Below are 17,422 nucleotides of genomic sequence, written 5' to 3'. Positions count from 1 at the left end.
TTAACACATGTTATTGTAGTACAAACACATGTACATATACATTTCTGTACACACAGAGTATTTGAAAGGGGTTTTGATTTGTGAGATCAGGAGTTAGATACTGTGCAGTGTACAATAAGCCTGCTAAGAATATGGGGATGCAGGGATATGAGACTATAGCAAGCCAAAATGTGTTAATGTTCCATCAGAAGAACAGATACTATGTAGGAAACATTAAATTCTACAAGTACTTACACTATAATTATTCAAGTGTACTTTTTTTACAACACAAAATAGGGTTGGATCACTCGCTTCTCACTCGACACAAGTGTGTGTGACATAATCCACTTACTGTCATTATTTTGTAGTAATGAAAGATGGATTTAAGTTTTACTTTCTAACAAGCTTGAATGTTCCTTGTTATTCATATTATTACTTAAAAAAGCCACTTTGTAATTTGGAAGACTCATTATGGGATGTAATAATTTAGAGTAAGCATATTTCTTTTTTATATTATGTGAAAAATATTTTTTTATCTTCCACTTATAAAAAACAATTTTTTCCCAGATTTTGAGTATGATTTTTCCTACAACATCTTCCTGTAACAAACTCTGTCAACATGTGTTTGACTTGTTAGTGAAAACACTAACATCCAGAATGTTCTGTAACTTCATGTTAGAACGTTTCTGCAAGAGGTTTTTTTTTAAAGAAGTTACAAACAGAGAACTCTATGAATTAATAATTCAGATATTTGAAAGCATGAAACATAAATTATTACTATTAAAGCAGTTTTGTAATGTTTTTTAGTTTTGTGATAATGTTATATACAGTAATATTTTTATAAAGAAACTGATAATTTCTTATTTTATGCAAGTTTAATCTGTACATAAGAGAGTTAAGCCTAAAATTAATATTTTATAACTTTAATTAGGTTATAATGGATTATTCATTTTAAACTTGAAACTTTGACAGGTTTTACAGAAAAACTGTTTATTTTTAATCTCCCAAAGAAATTCACATTTTTATACTGTGATAAATGCACAGCCATAGGTCAGTTTTTTTGTGTTTTAATATGATTATTTTGCAGAAAATCTTTATTGTCTTTCTTGTAGTTTAAAATATTTATAGCTTCTAACTCTGTTCAACTTCATGTAACATGTTCCACTTCTGTAAGTGTACAGTATTTAACAGTTAAGTATTTGAGAATGTAACGAACCAAGATATTAAAAATGTCCAATTATTAGCTTCCAGGGATAAGATTTGCAAACTCCCCTTCAATTCTGTATAATTTATAAAATGTTTTTGTAATTACTTGTGCATAGATGTGGAACATGTGATTGGTTTAACCAGTAAACTGATCTGGTAAATATTTGATGTACAGGTCACCTTCAGTCTTCAACCTGTTGCAGTGCTGACTGACAGAAATGTTTACTTAGAGAAAGGTTGAGGGTCTTGGAAACTACAGATTAAGTGATTACTAAGCAGTTATCTTACATGTGGTGACATTTTAAAAAGTTCCTTGTGGCTGAAAATGTTAAAAACATTTTTCAGTTTCTAAAATAACTTTCTAAGCAGTTTTCTTACTTTTCAGTGACCCCATATTCTCACTATATCTTTGTAGTCCTTTAAAAGGTAACTTGGAAAATTGAAATTCTAGACTACACAATGGACTGGCAGAATTTACATATTTATAGTAGTTTAATGATGTATTCTTGTGCTTTCCATATTAGACCAACAGTAATTCTAATGCTTTCCATATTAGACCAACAGTAATTTGATGCTTTCCATATTAGACCAACAGTAATTTGATGCTTTCCATATTAGACCAACAGTAATTCTGATGCTTTTCATATTAGACCAACAGTAATTCTGATGCTTTCCATATTAGACCAACAGTAATTCTGATGCTTTCCATATTAGACCAACAGTAATTCTGATGCTTTCCATATTAGACCAACAGTAATTCTGATGCTTTCCGAGAGATACATCATTAATTGTGAAGGCTTATGACACTAAAACTTCATTCAGATATTTGATAGTGGCTGCAGTACAGTTAGACCACTGTGTGTATCTTTGTACTTAACAATAAATAAATGTTAGTTTTCACTACTTAAGTGTATAATTTTTATCTATACTTTGTTTTAGAAATGGCCATGCACGGGTCTTATTTTCAATTTTCATACCATGTAGAAAACTTGCTATTTAAAGGACTTGGTTCTTCAACAGTGGAAGGTGAGCACATAAAAGATAAACAGATTGTAACAAAGATACTGACATTGAAAGTAAATTTTTCATGTATTTCAATTCTTTATGCTCAAAAATAGATTAAAAAAGTTAAATTAGCCCTCAGGTCCCAAACAACATATAAGTGGTCTACTTTTATGAGTTTACATCTTCTAAATCACTTGGATGCTGTTTCTTGTCTTCTTTGCTTCAGTGAAACTTTCGTTCTATAGAAAACTAAGTGAAGGATAAATATGATGGTTAAAACACTTAGAACGTAATTCCACTTAACCAGTATATATTTCTTCAGTGGCCACAGTGCAGTTAGACCATAATGTGTAACTTTGTACAGAACTAGTGAACTCTGAATCATTAACCAGTGCATATTTTGTCAGTGGCCACAGTACAGTTAGACCATTGTGTATAACTTTGTACAGAACTAGTGAACACTGTGAGTCATTAACCAGTGCATATTTTGTCAGTGGCCACAGTGTACAGTTAGACCATTGTGTATAACTTTGTACAGAACTAGTGAACACTGAATCATTAACCAGTGCATATTTTGTCAGTGGCCACAGTACAGTTAGAACATTATGTGTAACTTTGTACAGAACTAGTGAACACTGTGAGTCATTAACCAGTGCATATTTTGTCAGTGGCCACAGTACAGTTAGACCATTATGTGTAACTTTGTACAGAACTAGTGAACACTGAATCATTAACCAGTGCATATTTTGTCAGTGGCCACAGTACAGTTAGACCATTATGTGTAACTTTGTACAGAACTAGTGAACACTGAATCATTAACCAGTGCATATTTTGTCAGTGGCCACAGTACAAAGTTAGACCATTGTGTAACTTTGTACAGAACTAGTGAACACTGAATCATTAACCAGTGCATATTTTGTCGGTGGCCACAGTACAGTTAGACCATTATGTGTAACTTTGTACAGAACTAGTGAACACTGAATCATTAACCAGTGAATATTTTGTCAGTGGCCACAGTACAGTTAGACCATTGTGTATAACTTTGTACAGAACTAGTGAACACTGTGAGTCATTAACCAGTGCATATTTTGTCAGTGGCCACAGTACAGTTAGAACATTATGTGTAACTTTGTACAGAACTAGTGAACACTGAATCATTAACCAGTGCATATTTTGTCAGTGGCCACAGTACAGTTAGACCATTGTGTATAACTTTGTACAGAACTAGTGAACACTGAATCATTAACCAGTGCATATTTTGTCAGTGGCCACAGTACAGTTAGAACATTATGTGTAACTTTGTACAGAACTAGTGAACACTGAATCATTAACCAGTGCATATTTTGTCAGTGGCCACAGTACAGTTAGACCATTGTGTGTAACTTTGTACAGAACTAGTGAACACTGAATCATTAACCAGTGCATATTTTGTCAGTGGCCACAGTACAGTTAGACCATTGTGTATAACTTTGTACAGAACTAGTGAACACTGAATCATTAACCAGTGCATATTTTGTCAGTGGCCACAGTACAGTTAGACCATTGTGTGTAACTTTGTACAGAACTAGTGAACACTGAATCATTAACCAGTGCATATTTTGTCAGTGGCCACAGTACAGTTAGACCATTGTGTATAACTTTGTACAGAACTAGTGAACACTGAATCATTAACCAGTGCATATTTTGTCAGTGGCCACAGTACAGTTAGAACATTATGTGTAACTTTGTACAGAACTAGTGAACACTGTGAGTCATTAACCAGTGCATATTTTGTCAGTGGCCACAGTACAGTTAGACCATTGTGTATAACTTTGTACAGAACTAGTGAACACTGAATCATTAACCAGTGCATATTTTGTCAGTGGCCACAGTACAGTTAGAACATTATGTGTAACTTTGTACAGAACTAGTGAACACTGAATCATTAACCAGTGCATATTTTGTCAGTGGCCACAGTACAGTTAGACCATTGTGTATAACTTTGTACAGAACTAGTGAACACTGTGAGTCATTAACCAGTGCATATTTTGTCAGTGGCCACAGTACAGTTAGACCATTATGTGTAACTTTGTACAGAACTAGTGAACACTGAATCATTAACCAGTGCATATTTTGTCAGTGGCCACAGTACAGTCAGAACATTATGTGTAACTTTGTGCAGAACCAGTGACACTGAATCATTAACCAGTGAATATTTTGTCACTTTTTTAGCATACACAGTCTTAACTATGATCACCTACAGCTTCACAGACATAAAATTCTAATTATGTACTGTTTTATTATTTTTATTAATTTTGCTTTTTAGTTTTATATTTAATGGTGAGTTATTAACTGAAACCTAAATGCAGCATTGTTTTTATTAATTTTTAATTGAAAATTTTCTAATATACCTTCAGAAAGAAATCTGTAAGAAAGTAAAACAATCAATCCTGTTTTTATTGATTAATGCACTAGAATTGTATACTGTTCTGATTAGGTGTTCTTAAAAAAATACCTCTAAACCCCAGTCTTTCTTGAAACATTCATAATGAATTTACTCATGAAAGTTGAATCAGTTGAATACCTGTTTTCTATCACAGAAAATAAGTGGTTATTGAGATTTCTTTATGACTGGTGTATGCTTTTAAAACTACCAAACTAATTGCTGACATTTTTGTATGGTGTAATATTTACAGATAAATTAACACCCTGTGTCTTTGTTGGCTTGTAATATATTTTTCAACCTATTGATTAGTTCATTTATTTGTTTGCTTTATAAGAAACCAGTGTTGTAATAAATTCTTGTGAAGGCAGCTTAAACTCAGGACCTTTGGCTGACACTTTAACTTTGAACCTGGTGTCTTACTAACTCAAACAAGTTTCATTCATTATGTGTTTAACTTGCATGGCAATCCATGAAATGAAGTGAAAGACCCTGGTAGTTGAACTTTGAACTTGATTATCTCTAAATGAGGCTGTGGTGGGGTTCCCTTAGAGCTAGTTGGTTCATCAATTATGACTAGTGTCACCTTAGTATCTGTGTATAATTTTCTCAATGTGTATTATGATCATTACATCTGGTGCTGGTGTTGCTGCACTGTCTTCAAAATGTTGAATTTGGGACAGTTTAGCACTTGTAGGACAACCCCTTCATATAGATTTCAGTCAGCAAGGGAAAAAGAACCATCAATAAATGGATATTCTTAGCCCATTGAAACACATTTTACATTATTCATTATTAGAAATATATCTTTATAAAATGTCTCGTGTTTTCAACCAAACAGAAAGTACCGAATATATGTAGACATAAAACATGAATAGTAATGAGAGAAAGCTAACAAATTATTGCTTTATGCTTGTTGCTTTATTACTCATAATAATTGGTTAACTAATTTTATGTTATTATGCCCACTTCTTCCCAGGATTTATTGGATTATGTGTTGGTGTTGCAATTTTTACTGTCTGTTACGAATCAGTGAAACTTCTTCGCCATTACCTCACTCAGAGATTGAGGAAAAGCCCACCTCAGAATGCCAGCGTGAGCCGATGTAGTAGTCACGAATCTGCAGCTAACAAATCAGATGTTCCACTTGTACACAGACGGTTTTTTGATGTTTTTACCTCTCTCTGGTAAGATGCATACATCCTACTAATATTTTTTACAGTTTTATCACACAAGTGACAAGTTCATACATTCCTCAGTAAGTCGTTTTCAAAGAGGTCTGATATGTTTCACTTTATAACTCATTCTGTAGATTTAATTTCTTAACCTTTGTGTATTGTTTAGGGTGTAGTGTTGTTTAAACTTCATTATTTTATATTTGTGTGGAGTTGTGGTTCATGCATTTATTTTAATTTGAGATATGAACTGTGTAATATTATTGTTTTATATTTAGGTTGAGATACCAACGTGTTATTATTGTTTTATCTTCAGGTTGAGATACCAACGTATTATTATTGTTTTATCTTCAGGTTGAGATACCAACGTGTTATTATTGTTTTATCTTCAGGTTGAGATACCAACGTGTTATTATTGTTTTATCTTCAGGTTGAGATACCAACATGTTATTATTGTTTTATCTTCAGGTTGAGATACCAGCGTGTTATTATTGTTTTATCTTCAGGTTGAGATACCATCTGATACAGACTGTCCTACACATGGTGCAGGTTATAATGGGCTACATGGTAATGCTGGTGGTCATGAGTTTCAACATTTGGCTTTGCCTGTCCATCCTTATAGCTTCATTTCTGAGCTACCACTTGTTTAGTGTGTATGTCTTCAACCAACCTGTCTTAATACCAGTTGAAGTGATGAATAAAGTCTCAGAATGATTCCATCTGTACACCATTATCTCTAGGTTCTTTGGTTGTTGGACTTTAAAACAAACCATTAGAAACTGGTAATTTTGTTACTGTAACAGAAGTGTGAGTAATACTTTGATTTATTCACTGTAGTTTAAAGTTTTGTGTTGTAGTGATGACATTGTAAACTTTGTTAACTGTACAATATTAACAAAATGTTGTTATTAGAGACTACAGTATATATATGTATGTGTGTACTTAGAGTGTTTTTTATTTTGTTACTGTTTATACAAGATATAAAAACAGCATGTGTTTATGGAAAAAAAGGCACATCATAGCCACAAAATACAGAACTGTGCCTCTGACAATATTGGAAGATAATGTTGAGTGCCCATTTGTATCTTGTGAAACTTTGCTGGTATATTGTCATAATATGTATAGAAATTTCCCCATTCATTATAACATATCGGTTAACAATGTACTTACGTTTTCTTCAATATTCCTTCCTGTCGTATATCATTACAGTAAAATATGTGCCTTGACATCCTTCATGTGATAGGTAACTGTATCCCCCAATGAGCTATTTAGCACGTATTAACCATGAGCAGGTGTTATTGTTTTCCTGTCTGCTGTAGGTTGTCTACAAATATAGGAGAGAATTGTAAATACTTGGCATCATGCATACACTGGTTTATGATGTTTGTATTGCTGTATTCTCAAGTCTGAAATAGTGCTCAATTGTGGGGTTTTTATTTTCTACTAGGAAGAAATATAGTTTCAAACTTTTTCTCATGAATATGTTGCAGTTTAGGGAACCTTTTGTAATTTGATCGTGTGCGGTACGTGAAAGGTTACTTTAGACCAACATTTTACAGACTTTAAGATAGATTTAAACTTGCACATAGCAATGACCAACTAAAAATTCCCTGAGCTTGTGCAACATTCAAATAAGTTACTGTAGTACAACCAGATGAGACATCCAGCTTACACCTGAAGATGTACAGATGATTTGTGGCAGTGTATGTTGTATTTGTTTTTGAGGTAACCGAACAAATCCAAGTTTACAAAAGTAGATTTTAGAAAATTTATCAGTAAATTTTTGTGCCAAACTTACACTGTATTGTAATGATACAAATGTTTCTTGTTATTGGTCACTTTGTGGAATTATTGTAAAGTAGTCATTTTGTGTAAGCTTTACATATAAACCAAGTCTACTAAAATTAACTAGCAATTACAAACTTATCTAATGAACCCTGACAGCTGCAAGCAATTCTTTCAAAACCAATTTCATAATGTCCCAAATAATGATGATCATTCTAAGCCTTGCTCTTGTGGCTTTCAAGTGGCAGCCATAGTAGATGTGGACTGTCAAATGTAATGTTCCTTGTATTGGAAATAATTGTGGAAATTTAAAAGATTTTCACCAATAACAGATCTTATGAAGCACAAATTAAACTAAAACTTCTCTTAAATACCTTAATTTTTGCACATAGAGGTTTAAAAACTACAGAGAATGTGGGTAAGTTTAGAAACCATGTAAATAAACTAATATTTTTGTGTTTCAAAATTCCTAGATTTATACAAGGCTGCAGATCCAAAGCTGAAAGTTATTTTTTTCATTTAAGGTATTATAGGATATGTTTACAAATTACTACAAGCATTATAAGCATTTCACATTAGTATTGTCCGTTGCATGGGTAAGTTTTAAGTACTAGAGAACGGGGGTTATTAATAAAGTTCATAACTGTTTTATCACTTCAGTAGGCCTACACCTGTGTCTTCAACTAAAATAGTACTATTGACAAGTGGCCTAAGTTTCAAAAATCTCACTCCAACTTGTGAATATTTGAGGATTGTATGAATTATGCCTTGATTAATATTCAAAAATTACGTAATTTAACTAAGTGCATGTTTTAACTGTGAATTTGGTTGAAGGAATAGATTTGAACATAAGGCAATTGATGATGTCTACTTACCAAAATAAAGATACGTGGACGGATCTTTGTGTACGCTTGAAATACCTTTAAAGTAGTTACTCAAAATGTTTTAAACACTTAACAAATAGTTTATATAAATATGCTTGGCTTGAAAGCCTTTGATTATCTGTTACGCTGACTAGAACTGTGGGGGGTAACTTGAGCTTTGGTACTATAAAATTGAATACAAAAAAATGGGAAAAGCTTGTGCCATGAAAGAAAATGATATTTTAATATTCATGTTGTTTGGGTTGAGACTCGTGTTTCCTTGTGATTTTCAACTGTGTAATAGAATCGAATTCTATTGTTGTTTTTTAGTCATTTCCTGATAACTTGCTCAATGAGTAATGAACTAACAAATTCTAAATAATTCTTCGCATGTATTGATACCAATTATTTACGTTGACACATTTAATCTCGTGCCTTGTATTACTTTAGGCCTTACGACAAATGTTCGAATGTAACGCACAAGCTGCATGGCCAGTAGGTATTGAACATGAAAACTGAACATTATTTTGATATTATTTTTATTATATCTGTAAATCTTAGTTCCAGATAAATTAACGTAATTTGTTAAATGAATTATTTGTGCTTTGTGTAAAGAAAAGTTTAATAATTGTTAATATTACCAGAATTATGTGAAAGAAAAAAGAATCTCAAACAGTAAATCTTTGTGTGGTTGTATTGGTGTTTGTTAAAAATGTAGCTGACTGTTACATTTTGTTACACAGCTGAGTATTAGAGAAAAATAATTCATCATCTCTGGATGAACAAACCAATAACTCTAAGAAATTCTTATACAGAGATAAGTTACTTTGTATTAACATTTTTAGTCTTACCATATTTTTATAGTCCATGTTGCCAGGGGACCAGAAAATAACATGTTCGTATGAGTGGAAGTCAATATATAGAAGTTAGAAATATTAAAAGACCATATCTTAGGTGAGGAATGCTCTCTGATGGGGTTTGTCTTATTACAACCAGGTGAACATGCTTCTGTATGTAGCCACACCCCATCATGCTGTTTCTAATGACCCTGCATCTTGACAAAAACTCTGTGATATACTTTCATTTGTAAAAAACACGATCAGGAAGGTGCAATAACTAAACAGAATCAAAATGTTGTTTTTAAACATTTTGTTTTACTGTGAATTAATATCAGCTGTGGTTGTTGTTGATTTGAATGTGTATTAATATCAGCTGTGGTTGTTGTTGTTGTTGATTTGAATGTGTATTAATATCAGCTGTGGTTGTTGTTGTTGTTGATTTGAATGTGTATTAATATCAGCTGTGGTTGTTGTTGTTGTTGATTTGAATGTGTATTAATATCAGTTGTGGTTGTTGTTGTTGTTGATTTGAATGTGTATTAATATCAGCTGTGGTTGTTGTTGTTGATTTGAATGTGAATTAATATCAGCTGTGGTTGTTGTTGTTGATTTGAATGTGTATTAATATCAGTTGTGGTTGTTGTTGTTGTTGATTTGAATGTGTATTAATATCAGCTGTGGTTGTTGTTGTTGATTTGAATGTGAATTAATATCAGCTGTGGTTGTTGTTGTTGTTGATTTGAATGTGTATTAATATCAGCTGTGGTTGTTGTTGTTGATTTGAATGTGAATTAATATCAGCTGTGGTTGTTGTTGTTGTTGATTTGAATGTGTATTAATATCAGCTGTGGTTGTTGTTGTTGATTTGAATGTGTATTAATATCAGCTGTGGTTGTTGTTGTTGATTTGAATGTTAAAAATCATTTTAATATGAACCACTAAAGCCTCCATACCTTTAGAACTCTTGTTTGAGAGGGAATATATTTGTTTTGTTGCATAATTTAAGGTTAACAGTTTTGCAGATTATTGTAGTAGCCTTAATCTTAATCTAATATTTAATCCATAAAATGCATAGAAAGAATACCATTATTTTTGTTTCCAGGGGCCACATTGGCTATTTTTCTTTGAATGTGCACCTGCATGGGATAGAATCTAGTTGCCTTTCACATTGGTTCTAAGATAAATACAATAATTATGTATTATTATACAAATGAAAATGAGTATCTTCAATGTGTAATCATTTTTGTCTTCAAGTTAACATTTGATTCTGAATTGTGTAGAATGTGAACCTTAAAACATTTGTTGCTGTAACATTAAATATTGTATTTAATCTGGAATACTGTTGTCTAATGGTGTGAGCTATATTACTTTAGAGAATACGTGTGTGTGTGTGTATATATATATAGTTACAAAATTCTTGCTTAAATTGCAGGACATTTTAAAAGAATTGTTTGGTTAAAATACAAGCATTGTTAACTTTTTGTTCATATTAAAGTTTGAAAACTTTCATATATTTTCTTATACAGTTATCCAAGCAACTGAGGTTTTTTTTTTCTGTAGTTTATGTATTATTTTGACTGAATGATTTCCTGTTAAGTAAGAGTATTACATTCGGTGTTATAACAAAGAAATGTATTGCCAGTTTACAGCTCGTTAATACGTGTTAACAACAGCTGCTCAAAGTAAGTCTTGTTTTAGAGAGACAGAAAAATGTGTTCCCAAGTGTAAAAAATTTCCTGATGTGTTCTGTTTCTGTTGTTATGTTTTTTGTGTGTTTTTTTTTCTTATATTGGTGCATAAATATTTGCATTAACAAGTTTTTGTTATTTAGGAATATTGTGTTTTTTATGCTCTTAACAAATCAAGTCAGCTAACTTTAGGCTTAGCACTGTGATGGTCAAATAAGGTTTGTCCAGAGTGCTTCTTATAAGCATAAACTTCCCTTTGAAATACCTTGCTTTTACTATAGGCTTGGTATGTGTTCTATGTTTATTCCCAGAGACCATATGGATATACTTGGTACACCCATTATTTCTACTTCCAGGGACCATATAGGCATACTTTGTAAATGTGTTGTTTCTATTTCTGGGAGGTGAAGGTAGGGTAATCATTTATAGTCCAGTCTTTATCCAGGGCTTTATATGTATAACTTTGTTTTTAAAGAATGTGTTATTTCTCTGGTCTAACACAGGAATGGAAGTTTCTTTTTTTTTTTGATATTTAAAGCTGTGAGATGGAACTTGGACAAAACAGATCTTATGTTTTCTGACCTTGTCTTCCATAATTAAAAAGCCTTATAAAGAAAGTGTGGACATTTTAACAGGATGATTGACATGTGGTCTGTATTTTGTGCTGGCATTTTACTTTCTTTGTTTACTTGAGTAAATACCAAGTCAGCCTTGTTATCAAAACAGTTCTTTTTCAAAATCATATACCTTAATCCTATAACCTGAAGTGTTCTGTCGTGGGATCTTAGATCAGAACTATTCCTTTGACCTCTAGATTTAGATTATAAGTGAAAATTCTGATTTCTTGATCTGTGCCATAAAATATTGACAGGGACTGTAATCCTTACCTGTGGGATGGAGCTCCAAACCTATGGATCCTTATTTTAATATATGGCTTAGAGCTCCAACTAGTGAGATGATTCCAATTTTAATCTATGGCTTGGAGCTCCAACTTGTGAGATGATTCCAATTTTTAATCTATGTCTTGGAGCTTCAACTTGTAAGATGATCCTAATCATTAATCTATGATTTTAGCTCGAACTTATAAGATGAATCTAATCTTTAATCTATGACTTGGGGCTCCAAAATGTAAAATGATTCTAATCATTAATCTGGTTTGGAGCACCAAATCTTTGGATTCTAATCCTAATCCTATAGCTCATAGCAGTATGTCCAGACCTCTTATCGAAGGTTTGAGCTGTCTAATTCAAATTCTGTTTCTGTGCTATCTAGTAAGAACAGTAGAGATCCATGGACTCTCCTATATTATATTAGTGTGATATAGAGCATGCTTATAATTTCAAGTTTTCCAATTGTTGAATAGTAAAATAATGAAAACAATGTGGTGGATGCCAGTTGAAATAACTAAGTCATAAGACGTAAAGCACAGTCAAACAAATTTCTTTGTATCATCTAATGCTCTAGGATATTGGAATAACATGAGTTTGTTTATACAGGTTATTTGTTTTCATGCTATGTGCAGCTTTAATATTAGAAGTAGTTTTAGATATGTCTACAGTTTGTGTCTCACAATCAAAAATATTTTTTGTATTATCAAATGCTGCAAGCTTTTGAATAAAATGAGTTTGTTTGTTTGTTTGTTTGTTTGGATTATTTAATTTAGTGCCACACACGAAATTTTGGATAATTACCAAAACCATCTTTCCAAATTGCGTATTTAAATCCTTAAACTTTATGATGTAGATCAGCTATCATACAGAGGTTGAATATGTTTCGTGAAAACTGTTCTGTGACCTCACAATGTTGCCTCATTAGGTCATACTCTTTATGACCACTGTGCATTATTAAAATAACTAAGTGGTGTCATTTCTGCTACAAAATTTGCTATATTTTATGGCTGGTTGGCTTGTCCAAAGCACATCTCTCCTTCCTGGTGCTTTCCACAAACTGTCTAAATGTGTGAGGGTGTTGATTTTGCAGCACCCACTTCAATAGTATAATCATAAAAAAATATATATATGGAGACTGTGTCCAGTGACAACTAATATGTCGTCATCTGGAGTAACATGAACAACTATTCTCCAGTTGCTTGAGATATGCGGTGGTTAAGCAGATATGTTGTGTGAAAACAGTTTATGTACATGCATATTGTGCTACTTTTTTGAGTCGCGCGTCTTTGATTATGTTGCGTACTGTTATCTCGAGCAAATGAGTGACTTTACCATTAAGCTTTTGTGTTCTTGGATTCTTACCTGTTACTAGATGGTGCACTTTGCTTATCATAACTGGGTTACACCTTGTTGCAGATCTCGTTTTGGATGGTCCTGGTGCTTCAAATTGATCCATATTCATTTGTTTTCCAAAGCAATTAAAGGATATCCTGCCCGAAGCACACCTGTACAATCTGAGTGTTTGAATGCTTTGCATCAGAAAGGTTTGTCCACATATCTTCCCAAATTTTCGGTGGCACCCAAAACGTTGTCAAACTCTTCCATCGCATTTTTATATAGATTGTGGTTGCTATATGATTTTTTTTATTTCCGTATTCAGATTAATTTTAATGTGAGAAGTACCCAACCTGTGTATAAATAGTTTGTTTCTAAATAAATTATCAAGTTTATAACATCAACAAATAAGTAATTTACAGTTACGAAGCTACAAATGTAACAGGTTTTTTAATGTTAAAAAGTAGGTAAATTGTAAAAACTTGTCGGTAAAATAATTATATGGGGAAAAGTTAACAGAAAACCAAAGTGATGCTATTTAAATTAGGTAAATATTTCGTAAATGCGTTTTGAAAGAGAGAGGAAGAAAACTACCAGGACCTAAGAAATATTCTAACCCTTCATTCTTATTGTGTTGAGTAATCTTTCCCTCGTGACGTCAGATACATACAAAATAATATTTTTGCACAAAAAATTGATTTTTTCGTTTCGCAAATGTACAAACGTCATAAATATGTAACTGATGTAGATTGCTGTATAATATATCCAATAGTTACATGTATTAAAATAACAAACGAATTTAGCAATACTTGTTTCATTTTTAGAATTATACATTTTTAAACAGTTGAGTTTAAAAACCAACAGTCGTAGTTCAACAGGAGCAGTTGAAAAGTGTAGGACAAACTGGGCAGGAGACCCAGATTGTAACAAACTACACGTCATAACTGTTACGTGTGTATTTTTGCGGTGTAAAAACTAATCTTTAGAGGTACAAGAAACGAGTAGGTTTTGAACTACATGATTAAAGTTACCGTTCGGATAATCGTTTATCATTATAACGGGTTGGAGGCTGGCATGGCCAGGTGGTTAAGGCACTCGATTCGTAATCAGAAGGTCGCAGGTTCGAATCCTTGTCATACCAAACATGCTCGCCCTTTCAACCGTGGGGGCGTCATATAGTTACGGTCAATCCCACTATTCGTTGGTAAAAGAGTTGGCGGTGGGTGGTGATGACTAATTGCCTTCCCTCTAGTCTGACAACGCAAAATTAGGGACGAATAACGCAAATTGCCCTCAAATAGCTTTATGTGATATTCGAATGACCCTACAGACAGTTTATGGTACTAGATGTTGGCAGCTCATACGGGTTAAACAGGTCTTGGATTCAAGCTAAGCCTTTTATCGATTGTCACCTCATGAAAGACAGAGAAAAAAACGTAAACATGAGTTAACGAAGAATCAAATGTGATTATGAAATATTTCATAATAATCGTCAGGTTTTCGTAAGGGACCATATCAACATCTACAAAATGTCGCAGTATTGCATTCAGAATTCTTTATGGAGGATGTAAGCATGTTATAACTGTCATGGAGTTTATATTATTTCATTCTGATATCGATTAACAGATTTTTCCCCCGCACGAAAAATTGAGTTTAAAAAAAATCTCACCATAAATGAGACGTTTTTAAATGTTATTCAAACGCGTAAACTTTGGAAACCTTTAGTCTTAGCTGTTTTATTTCTGTGTAATCCAACTAACAGTTACGTCACTAGATAAAAGAAACGTAGTCTACACTTAGCTCATATCACAACGGAAATGAATTTTGTTGTTTTCGTTTTTAATATCCCTTAATTATAATTATGACAAGTTATTATTACATGAAATTCATTTCTTACTAATTCGGTGCTGATTTGATCAAATTACAATATATGTTTATCTAAACCTTACTGTTCCAATATACCCCGAATCACACAGGAAACCAATTGTTTCGAGTTAAGTATATTAGAACATTACTTAGCAAGAAAGATGCGAAAGAACACCGGAAACAGACGAAGCACAACGCAGACAGATTCGTAAAGAGTCATTGATATTTTATGGTGTTGTGAGTGTATGTTTGACACCTCAGTTGAAACACATATGTATGTTTTAGTTCGATTTTACACATCCGGTAATGTTTTCTTGATAAAAAAAATAACAGAAAATTCGGTTTCTGCTCAGAACAATTAGACATGACAAGTATATGCCATATATAAACAAAGTTTAGAATCGAACTCCTTGTTAAATATAAAACAAATCCTGTTTGATTCCAAAGTATAATAAAAGTAACTCACAATGGGCAAGTTCTGGTTTTAATAATCGCAAAGTTTTGACCCTTGGTAGTGAGTCATCGTATGGCAGGGGTCATATTTTGTAACAGTTGTTGTTGTTATAAGTTTTAAAAATAATTATTCACTTCACTAGGCTCTTACTCAACATGTTATATTAATTGTCTTTATAAATATACCGCTTCCACAGTTTCCTAGCTAGCAAGACCAGACATGGGAGATTCGGAAAGGAGGGGCCTTGTTTATTTGAGATGTTGGGAAAGGCAAGGTGGGTGAAACAGATACGAAGGAGTCTGTGATTATATTTTCATGGTCGTTTGAAATCGAATTACCGTTCCTGACTTCCACCACCCCTCGTCGGGGCAACATGTATTAATACTTTCACTTACAAGCCACCATGATCAAACTTTAGTGTACAGGCACCATGAGGGTAGTCCCCACGAGAATTTTGTTTTCGGTTGCAAGACCCCCACTGAAATAGTTATAACATACAGGTTCAGGTATCGATGTCGGATGTCCTTAACAAAATTTAATTTTCAGTTACAGCTCCCCCCTTGCGGAGTTTGGTCACTACACTGGTGTTCTCTGTGAACAGCGGACAGTAGATATTTTATGCCACGAAGTATTACTTCTCTCTTTTTTTTTTTTTTTGCTTCAAAACACAATAGCCGACTTAATGTTGGTTGGGCATGCGCAGTCATCATGTGGAAGTTTATTTCAGCATGAGATCCGTGTAGGTTTGAATACATATGTAAGTTCTATGTAACATATTACTCCACGAGACACTGGCCAACTTTAAGCGCTTTGATTTGTTTTCGAAGTACCGTCTTCTCACTAACACGATTTTTTCACACGAAAGGTGGGTTAAAACCTTTCCTTTTACTTGGGTGGGTTGACCTGTTTAGGGGAAATACACTTTCGTCCAACCAACCATGTTTGTTAAGACACTGTTATCATTTTTCCTTTTGTCGTTTGTCGTCATGTGTTTTCTAAAATAAAATAGAATTAATGTAAATATAAATGTGAGTGATCATGAGAAATACACACAGTAATATAATTTATTACGAACCAGCGGTGAGAGTACCGGACTTGCAAAGCTAAAATACGGGACTCGATTCCATGTGGTAGACAGAGTACAAACAAACTACTGGCTTGCTTTGAACTGAAAAATAAATAAGAACTTACTACCTTAGAGATAATTAACAATAACTAAAAATAGATACCCACCTAGTGGCTGAATATTTATTTAAGGTTTAATAATTGTAAAATATAATTAAAATATTTATTTAAGGCTCAATAATTGTCAAAGATAAACGAAAACAGGTGGCCAGGTAGGTTAAGGCGTTCAACTTGTAATCTGACTGTCACGTTATAACGCCCCACGGCCAATAGGGCGAGCGTGTTTGGTGTGACGGGGATTCGAACCAGCGACCCTCAGATTACGACAGTTCTCATTTTATCTGAAATAGTTCAGAAAACATATGAAAGATGTCGTCACAGTAACCTGTCTTAAGGCGTTAATGACCTTTTATATTCTTGAGAGTAGATTAGCCAAACTAAAATCAGCGCTCTCCAGTGGTGTGTCTGCAGACTTATATTGCTAGAAACCTAGTTTCAATACCTGTGGTGGGCAGAACACCATTTTGTAGCTTTATGTTTAACAACGACAAACAAACCCAAATCCAACGTCTCAGACTAACACTGATGTATTAGATACGTCACATATATACTATATTAGTTAAAGATATCTATAATTTAAATGTTTTCTATTTTTACACGTGATTATCACATGAAACTCTACCAATATTTTAACAATCTGTGCTAAATTTATAGTTATAAAATAGATGTTAAGTTTCATCTTGCAGTGACGTAATTAAGGTCACATGTTTTAATGACCATTTGTGCTGAT

At 33.2% G+C, this 17,422-nt stretch overlaps 1 protein-coding gene across 1 annotated transcript; it reads left to right on the top strand.

The window, feature by feature from the left end:
* The first annotated feature begins 1,907 nt into the window (after positions 1-1,907).
* On the top strand, positions 1,908-12,596 carry LOC143247717 (protein SLC31A2-like). Its single transcript, XM_076496135.1, has 3 exons — positions 1,908-2,211; positions 5,592-5,799; positions 6,294-12,596. Exons 1-3 carry the CDS (start codon positions 2,127-2,129, stop codon positions 6,499-6,501), a joined length of 501 nt encoding a protein of 166 aa, XP_076352250.1. The 5' UTR covers positions 1,908-2,126; the 3' UTR covers positions 6,502-12,596.
* The last annotated feature ends 4,826 nt before the right edge of the window (positions 12,597-17,422 follow it).

This window comes from Tachypleus tridentatus, chromosome 3, assembly GCF_004210375.1.
Source record: "Tachypleus tridentatus isolate NWPU-2018 chromosome 3, ASM421037v1, whole genome shotgun sequence".
Classification (NCBI taxonomy): Eukaryota; Metazoa; Arthropoda; class Merostomata; order Xiphosura; family Limulidae; genus Tachypleus; species Tachypleus tridentatus.
Note: the sequence above shows the minus strand (reverse complement) of the source record. Positions and strands in the feature narration are given on the sequence as shown.